General features: G+C 34.2%; 2 protein-coding genes across 2 annotated transcripts; both read right to left on the reverse strand.

Annotated features, from left to right (window-relative positions):
* Positions 1 to 243: 243 nt before the first annotated feature.
* Positions 244 to 3,813, reverse strand: LOC112007650 (probably inactive leucine-rich repeat receptor-like protein kinase At5g48380). The gene is made up of 2 exons (XM_024040018.2): positions 2,938 to 3,813; positions 244 to 1,310 (listed from the first exon to the last, which is right to left on the reverse strand). The coding sequence occupies exons 1-2, from the start codon at positions 3,811 to 3,813 to the stop codon at positions 324 to 326; spliced, it is 1,863 nt and encodes a 620-aa protein (XP_023895786.2). The 3' UTR covers positions 244 to 323.
* A 1,303-nt stretch (positions 3,814 to 5,116) lies between these two features.
* On the reverse strand, positions 5,117 to 8,654 carry LOC112033316 (probably inactive leucine-rich repeat receptor-like protein kinase At5g48380). The gene is made up of 2 exons (XM_024066105.2): positions 7,705 to 8,654; positions 5,117 to 6,076 (listed from the first exon to the last, which is right to left on the reverse strand). Exons 1-2 carry the CDS (start codon positions 8,578 to 8,580, stop codon positions 5,117 to 5,119), a joined length of 1,836 nt encoding a protein of 611 aa, XP_023921873.2. The 5' UTR covers positions 8,581 to 8,654.
* Positions 8,655 to 9,375: the final 721 nt, after the last annotated feature.

A 9,375-nucleotide genomic window follows, 5' to 3' on the forward strand; every position in this document is an offset into this window, starting at 1 on the left:
ATTTATCCACCAACAAAACATTAGGAGGTACGGGGTTCAAGGTTCAATTGATAGTCCTATGGCAGTGGTATCTTTTGTAGTGCCTTATGACTAGAATAACTGAGATGGATAAGCACAGATAATTTTTCTTTTGAATGGACAATGCATTCACATAAACATTGAACTTTACGTTTTAATCATTGGGAACATGAGGAAAAAAAAGTGAATGACAAACAGATAATAACAAGCAAAAATAACCCAAAAGCAAATTTGTCTACATATATTTCTCAAGGAAAAGATACAACTTTGTATGTCATGCATCAATTGGACTACCTAATTTCTACCTAAACAATTTCATTTGAGGTACTTGCCATTGCAATTTCCGATTTCCTCAAGATCTCAGAGTCATTTGTGGCGTCATATCTCTCCCCAAGAGTACTTATTGTATTGTACAATTCAAACATTGTTGGCCTTTTACTTGGAAAGGGGTTAAGACAGGTACAAGCAATTCTAAGGAATTCAAAGATTTCACCATCAAATCCTCTACCAATCAGAGATTTATCAATAACATTGTAGTGATCAGATGAAGTAGTAAAAAGATGAGTAATCCAATCAACCAAACTCCCATTTGAACTGTTCGAATGATTGTTGATTTGAATGTGTTCCTTTCCTATAACTAGCTCCAGAAGCAGAATTCCAAAGTCAAACACATCTTTTTTAACAAAACCCAAATCCCAAACCCCAAAGTCTACAAAAGAGCTATTACTTGAGTGAGTGTCATTTGAATCAATGAACATTATTCCTTCAGAACTTGATATTTTTGCCCCTCCAAAATTTGATATCTTAGGCACAAAATTATTATCAAGTAAAATAGAGTTTGAACTCAAGTTAAGATGTACTACTCGAAAATCCCACTTGTGGTGAAGCCATGCTAGGCCTCTTGCTACCCCAATCGCAATTTGAATCCTCAAAGACCATTCCAAGATCCTATTGTTGCCTTCCCTTGCATATAGCCAATCATAAAGATTGCCATTCGATATATATTGGTACACTAGGAGCTTTTCTTTCCTCTCCCTGCAGAATCCCAAGAGGGGAACTATGTTATTGTGCCTTAATTTGCCTAGAGCCAATAGCTCACATATGAATTGTTTATCAAATGATTGACAACCATGTAATCTCTTAACTGCAAGGTGTGAACCATTTGGAAGCATTGCCTTGTACATCACCCCGATCTTTCCCAACCCAATGGCATTGTTTGTGCAAAAATTGTTAGTTGCCTCTTTAAGTTCTGTAAAGTTCATTCTAATAACCATTCCCTCTAGCTGAGAATTCTGCAGATCGAATAATTTGCCACTTTGGATTAGTATTAATTTGAAATTACATCCAAAATTTTTTATCACATGGATGTTTCTTTTTAAGAGGTTGTATGATTGCATTATTTTGATCATTGTTTCACTTACCATTTTGTGTAATGTGCTACACATTCATGAAAACAAACACTTAAGTTTCGAATATGACCACAACTTTCCATATTATTTTCATATAAAACAGTACAAAATGAGGTGTTAGACTCAAAACCAATAGACAGTGGCGGTTCTAAGAATTTTTTTTCCAAGGTGGCCATTAAAAAACTTAAATTATACAAAATCTAATAAAAAGAGAACATATATTGACCAAAAAACACACACACACAAACACACACATGTAAAATCCTACAGTTTTCTTATTTTGAAATCGTTGTATAATATTCTCATTATCTCTTTCAAAATTTTAGTTCAATAAAATTTTTCCTAGACCTTTTCTTTTTGTTTGTAAGTGCTTAATGTATTATTAAGAGGACCAAAATTCTAAGGATACAGTTTACTTACAAACATAATTGTAGCCTAAGACTACAGCTCTCACTAAACAAATTAATATGATTATATATTCTGAAAATCTAACTATTGAATTGCTTGTTCTTTATATTTTTAAAATACGTGTCAAATTTCTTGTCAATCGAATGTAATTTACAATTTGATGTATAAACTTATTTTTTATTTTTTATGTCTAATTCTAAACTCCAAAAAATCAAAATTTAAACAATTGATTAATAACATAATAATTAACTATTAATTTTTTTATCTTCTTGAAATTTTGCAAGGACGAAGAATATAAAAAGAAAATATAATTCAATAATAGATTTGTTAGAATTTATATTTAAATAAAAAAATTAGTGGAGTTGTAGCTAGACGTGGCAAAACGAGCGGGTCGGGTCAGGTTCGGGCAGGTCAATTGGGTCGCGGGATTGGTCGAGTTGACCCGTATTTTTCAAACAAGTTTTTTTTTGGGAAATAGATACAATTTGTCAATTGTTTCCGAGTTCTTTAACTGTGATTAGATTCTCACTGGTGATACTGTTACCCCTTACCAATTACCACTAAACACTTGATATCCAAATTTGGTGCAACTCTTGTTCTAGCTTTCTAGAAGCTAATCTTGGTATAATTTTCGATCTGTTTAAAGTAGGAAGAGAAATTGAAGGTGACAAGTAAAGAATGACAAACTATAATAAAGTACATAACATATTAAGTAAAGAAAAATAAGTAAATATTTTATAAAAATTACACCTCAGTCTCAATCTACTCAACGTTGGTAGATGTGGCAAAACGGGCGGGTCAGGTCGGGTCAATTGGGTCGCAGGTCAAAACAGGTCATTTTTAAGCGGGTCAAACAGGTCGGGTCAGAAAATTCTGACACGTTTTGCCATGTCTAGTTGTAGCCTTAAGCCCTTAAAGATTTGTGACCACCTTAAATTTTTTTACGGTGATCACAAAATTTTTTTTTAAGGGTAAAAAATCACAAAAGGGATTAATGCACGTTCCTATGTTTTAAGGAAAAACCACCTATATTTTTCCGAAAAAATATAAAATCAAAGAATTGAAAGAAGTTAATTTCCTAATTTTCGTAGTGAGAGAGTACCTTTTTGCTCCCTTCTAGCAGGAGCCCTTTAGTTGGCGGCTGGTTAACTTGATCAGCTTCTTCGTTCTTGTTCTTAGCACGTCGCTTGTCATTCATGCAAGCCACATAATGGGACCGGAACATAAAAATAGTTATTACTGAAACTGCAGAAACCGCGTAACCAACTAGAAACCCAGCTTTGAATGTAAAATCGAACTTCATTCTTCGCTTTGGAGTTGGACAGGGGTCCAAACGCGCTCCACAAAGACCCGGGTTGTTAGCAAAGCTATCGGCTGCAATATAGGAATTGGGACCAAAGTCAGGGACAGGCCCTAACAACAAATTGTTAGAAACACTGAATTGTTTCAAACGAGCGAGGAGGGCTAATTGCGGAGGGATTTCACCACTTAGACGGTTGTTGTCAAGTTTAAGGAGATTTAGATAAGTGCAATTAACAAATCCCTTTGGAATTTCACCAGAAAAATTGTTGCTGGAAAGGTCGAGGAGTGTGACAAAAGGGACCAACCATTCTATGTCTAATGGGAGCGGTCCTGAAAGTTTATTACTGGAGAGGTCTAACCCTGTTAGACTTGTGCAGTTTCTAATGCCCCGAGGGAACCGGCCGCTGAGCCCCATGTCGCTTAGTCTGAGATTTAAGACCTTATTCTCATCGGGGTGCCAGCATTCGACCCCGGTAAATTTGCAGATGAAACCTTCGGTATTGTTATTGAAGTTCCATGAAGTATTAAGGTAGCCATAAGGGTCTTCAAACGAACCTTTAATTGACTTCAAGCAGTAGATATCACTCTGCACGCCATTGCTAATTTCAAGAATATGCAGAAATAAGCAAGCAAATATGTGAAAAAGAGCTGCAAATACTCTGGCATTTAGAGTCATTTGCTTGTGAGTGCTTAGCAAGAAAAGCCAGAACTAAAAAGCCATATATGTAACTACTTAGAAATAGAAAGATAGAAACAAAATCTAGAGTTGCAACATATTTTCACAAAAAATTTCAATAGTTCTTGAATCTTCAAATAACATATTAACTGTTTTTGGAAGACTTGGCTGTGTATCAAAATAAGTTAAGAGTTGCAACATATCTCACAACCACTAAATAGGGTAAAAGGAAGAGAATTAATGGCCCTATAGTAAAGTAGTTGGCTGTCTAATTTTCCAAGTCATGTAGTCATACCCCGTGAAGAACGCTAGTAGAAAATTTAAAGCCTGCAAAGCAAAGTCAAATGGGTTTAAGCCAAGACAGAGAAAGGACTGTTGAGTGTTGATTCCTAATAATTTCAGCGAAAGATGTCCGGCAACCCCTTTTTTCTTTTTATATTTATTTTTAAATTTGGATGGTTGTGATTTTGGCCCTTCAAATATTAAATCTATGATTTTTTTCACAAAGTTTTCATGAATTATAAATATAATCAACAGTTATTCTCTCACACAACTTATTTCATTTCTTTCATACCCATGAACTTTCTATACTTTAAATGTGTATATCACCTTCTCACGTTTTAAAATATGTATATCACCACATGCAATTGTAGATATTGTATACAATTGTGAGAGAATATTTATCATTTAAATATCGATTTTTCTATTAACATTCATTAATAACACGGTTGTTAATATAAATCGTTTTGCGAGGTTTGTAGCCTTATGCGGTTATGCCCTGTATCATACATCAAGAAAAGAGTATTGGGTCTGTTGTGTTACTGTACTTGCCCTACACTCACGTTGCTTGTACTATATAATACACACATAATGTGTATATATAAAGCATTCCCTAGTACTAGTAGAGTTTTTTTATACATAATACACTTAAGACATACAGAGTTCAGTCTTCAACACTCGCAAATGGGCATTATGTTCAACTCTTTTTATAATTTATAATGGGTAAAATGAATGATCCTACAGTAAAATAGTTGGCTGTCTAATTTTTCGAAAACACATGATGTTTTCATAACACTATGCAAACGCAACACTATTACAGCTAGAAACTTCATAGTAAGATCACGTTCCGATATTTGTCAGAACCGTTTGTGAAATTCAAAACTTTTGGGCTTTGTTTTTGCTAGGGCCTAAAAAATAAATGAGTGGGCTGAATTATGAAAGATTAAATCAAGGCTTTCGACCCAGAAAAAAAGGCCATTAGATATCTTTGGCATAAAAATAATAATAATAAAATATATAATTTTTATAAGCATAGATTTTTTTTTTTTATCTCAGAGTCATTTGTGGCGTCATATCTCTCCCCAAGAGTACTTATTGTATTGTACAATTCAAACATTGTTGGCCTTTTACTTGGAAAGGGGTTAAGACAGGTACAAGCAATTCTAAGGAATTCAAAGATTTCACCATCAAATCCTCTACCAATCAGAGATTTATCAATAACATTGTAGTGATCAGATGAAGTAGTAAAAAGATGAGTAATCCAATCAACCAAACTCCCATTTGAACTGTTCGAATGATTGTTGATTTGAATGTGTTCCTTTCCTATAACTAGCTCCAGAAGCAGAATTCCAAAGTCATACACATCTTTTTTAACAAAACCCAAATCCCAAACCCCAAAGTCTACAAAAGAGCTATTACTTGAGTGAGTGTCATTTGAATCAATGAACATTATTCCTTCAGAACTTGATATTTTTGCCCCTCCAAAATTTGATATCTTAGGCACAAAATTATTATCAAGTAAAATAGAGTTTGAACTCAAGTTAAGATGTACGACTCGAAAATCCCACTTGTGGTGAAGCCATGCTAGGCCTCTTGCTACCCCAATCGCAATTTGAATCCTCAAAGACCATTCCAAGATCCTATTGTTGCCTTCCCTTGCATATAGCCAATCATAAAGATTGCCATTCGATATATATTGGTACACTAGGAGCTTTTCTTTCCTCTCCCTGCAGAATCCCAAGAGGGGAACTATGTTATTGTGCCTTAATTTGCCTAGAGCCAATAGCTCACATATGAATTGTTTGTCAAATGATTGACAACCATGTAATCTCTTAACTGCAAGGTGTGAACCATTTGGAAGCATTGCCTTGTACATCACCCCGATCTTTCCCAACCCAATGGCATTGTTTGTGCAAAAATTGTTAGTTGCCTCTTTGAGTTCTGTAAAGTTCATTCTAATAACCATTCCCTCTAGCTGAGAATTCTGCAGATCGAATAATTTGCCACTTTGGATTAGTATTAATTTGAAATTACATCCAAAATTTTTTATCACATGGATGTTTCTTTTTAAGAGGTTGTATGATTGCATTATTTTGATCATTGTTTCACTTACCATTTTGTGTAATGTGCTACACATTCATGAAAACAAACACTTAAGTTTCGCATATGACCACAACTTTCCATATTATTTTCATATAAAACAGTACAAAATGAGGTGTTAGACTCAAAACCAATAGACAGTGGCGGTTCTAAGAATTTTTTTTCCAAGGTGGCCATTAAAAAACTTAAATTATACAAAATCTAATAAAAAGAGAACATATATTGACCAAAAAACACACACACACAAACACACACATGTAAAATCCTACAATTTTCTTATTTTGAAATCGTTGTATGATATTCTCATTATCTCTTTCAAAATTTTAGTTCAATAAAATTTTTCCTAGACCTTTTCTTTTTGTTTGTAAGTGCTTAATGTATTATTAAGAGGACCAAAATTTAAGGATATAGTTTACTTACAAACGTAATTGTAGCCTAAGACTATAGCTCTCACTAAACAAATTAATATGATTATATATTTTGAAAATCTAACTATTGAATTGCTTGTTCTTTATATTTTTAAAACACGTGTCAAATTTCTTGTCAATCGAATGTAATTTACAATTTGATGTATAAACTTATTTTTTATTTTTTTTTGTCTAATTCTAAACTCCAAAAACTCAAAATTTAAACAATTGATTAATAACATAATAATTAACTATTAATTTTTTATCTTCTTGAAATTTTGCAAGGACGAAGAATATAAAAAGAAAATATAATTCAATAATAGATTTGTCAAAATTTATATTTAAATAAAAAAAAATTAGTGGAGTTGTAGCTAGACGTGGCAAAACGAGCGGGTCGGGTCAGGTTCGGGTCAGGTCAATTGGGTCGCGGGATGGGTCGAGTTGATCCGTATTTTTTAAATAAGATTTTTTTGGGGAAATAGATACAATTTGTCAATTGTTTCCGAGTTCTTTAACTGTGATTAGATTCTCACTGGTGACACTGTTACCCCTTACCAATTACCACTAAACACTTGATATCCAAATTTGGTGCAACTCTTGTTCCAGCTTTCTAAAAGCTAATCTTGGTATAATTTTCGATCTGTTTAAAGTAGGAAGAGAAAATGAAGGTGACAAGTAAAGAATGACAAACTATAATAAAGTACATAACATATTAAGTAAAGAAAAATAAGTAAATATTTTATAAAAATTACTCCTCAATCTCAATCTACTCAACGTTGGTAGATGTGGCAAAACGGGCAGGTCAGGTCGGGTCAATTGGGTCACAGGTCAAAATAGGTCATTTTTAAGCGGGTCAAACAGGTTGGGTTAGAAAATTCTGACGCCTTAAGCCCTTAAAGATTTGTGACCACCTTAAATTTTTTTAGGGTGATCACAAAAATTTTTTTTAAGGGTAAAAAATCACAAAAGGGATTAATGCACGTTCCTATGTTTTAAGGAAAAACCACCTATATTTTTCCGAAAAAATACCTATATTTTTCCGAAAAAATATAAAATCAAAGAATTGAAAGAAGTTAATTTCCTAATTTTCGTAGTGAGAGAGTACCTTCTTGCTCCCTTCTAGCAGGAGCCCTTTAGTTGGCGGCTGGTTAACTTGATCAGCTTCTTCGTTCTTGTTCTTAGCACGTCGCTTGTCATTCATGCAAGCCACATAATGGGACCGGAACATAAAAATAGTTATTACTGAAACTGCAGAAACTGCGTAACCAACTAGAAACCCAGCTTTGAATGTAAAATCGAACTTCCTTCTTTGCTTTGGAGTTGGACAGGGTTCCAAAAGCGCTCCACAAAGTTTCGTGTTGTTAGCAAAGCTATCGGCTGTAATAGAGGCATTGGGACCAAAGTAAGGGACAACCCCTGACAACATGTTGTTAGAAACATTGAATTGTTTCATACGATTGAGGAGGGCTAATTCCTGAGGGATTTGACCAGTTAGATGGTTGTGGTCAAGTTTAAGGACATTTAGATAAGTGCAATTAAATAAGTTCACTGGAATTTCGCCAGAAAAATTGTTGCTGGAAAGATCGAGGCTTGTGAGAAACCCAACTAACAAAGATATGTCAAATGGGAGGGGTCCTGAAAGTTCATTACTGGAGAGGTCTAATCCTGTTAGACTTTTGCAGTTTTTAATGCCCCGAGGGAACCGGCCGCTGAGTCCCATGTCGCTTAGTCTGATATTTAAGACCTTATTCTCATCGGGGTGCCAGCATTCGACCCCGGTAAATTTGCAGATGAAACCTTCGGTATTGTTATTGAAGTTCCATGAAGTATTAAGGTAGCCATAAGGGTCTTCAAACGAACCTTTAATTGACTTCAAGCAGTCGATATCACTCTGCACGCCATTGCTTATTTCAAGAATATCCAGAAATAAGCAAGCAAATATGTGAAAAAGAGCTGCAAATACTCTGGCATTGAGAGTCATTTGCTTGTGAGTGCTTAGCAAGAAAAGCCAGAACTAAAAAGCCATATATGTAACTACTTAGAAATAGGAAGATAGAAACAAAATCTAGAGTTGCAACATATTTTCACAAAAAATTTCAATAGTTCTTGAATCTTCAAATAACATATTAACTGTTTTTGGAAGACTTGCCTGTGTATCAAAATAAGTTAAGAGTTGCAACATATCTCACAACCACTAAATAGGGTAAAAGGAAGAGAATTAATGGCCCTATAGTAAAGTCGTTGGCTGTCTAATTTTCCAAGTCATGTAGTCATACCCCGTGAAGAACGCTAGTAGAAAATTTAAAGCCTGCAAAGCAAAGTCAAATGGGTTTAATAAATCAAGAGTTGCAACATATCTCACAACCACTAAATAGGGTAAAAAGAAGAGAATTAATGGCCCTATAGTAAAGTAGTTGGCTGTCTAATTTTCCAAGTCATGTAGTCATACCGCGTGAAGAACGCTAGTAGAAAATTTAAAGCCTGCAAAGCAAAGTCAAATGGGTTTAAGCCAAGACAGAGAAAGGACTGTTGAGTGTTGATTCCTAATAATTTCAGCGAAAGATGTGTCCGGCAACCCCTTTTTTCTTTTTATATTTATTTTTAAATTTAGATGGTTGTGATTTGGCCCTTCAAATATTAAATCTATGATTTTTTCACAAAGTTTTCCTGAATTATAAATATAATCAACAGTTATTCTCTCACACAACTTATTTTATTTCTTTCATACCCATGAACTTTCTATACTTTAAATGTGTATATCACCTTCTCACGTTTT

The sequence above is a fragment of the Quercus suber genome, unplaced genomic scaffold (assembly GCF_002906115.3).
Source record: "Quercus suber isolate HL8 unplaced genomic scaffold, Cork oak 2.0 scaffold_425, whole genome shotgun sequence".
Classification (NCBI taxonomy): Eukaryota; Viridiplantae; Streptophyta; class Magnoliopsida; order Fagales; family Fagaceae; genus Quercus; species Quercus suber.

Bases quoted from the DNA above. Each gene is read 5' to 3' on its own strand.
- LOC112007650 (XM_024040018.2), bottom strand. From the start codon at position 3,813: ATGACTCTAAATGCCAGAGTATTTGCAGCTCTTTTTCACATATTTGCT. The intron at 1,311-2,937 runs GTACTCTCTCAC...TTCGATCTGCAG, and splicing joins TGCTAGAAGGGAGCAAAAAG to AATTCTCAGCTAGAGGGAAT.
- LOC112033316 (XM_024066105.2), bottom strand. From the start codon at position 8,580: ATGACTCTCAATGCCAGAGTATTTGCAGCTCTTTTTCACATATTTGCT. The intron at 6,077-7,704 runs GTACTCTCTCAC...TTCGATCTGCAG, and splicing joins TGCTAGAAGGGAGCAAGAAG to AATTCTCAGCTAGAGGGAAT.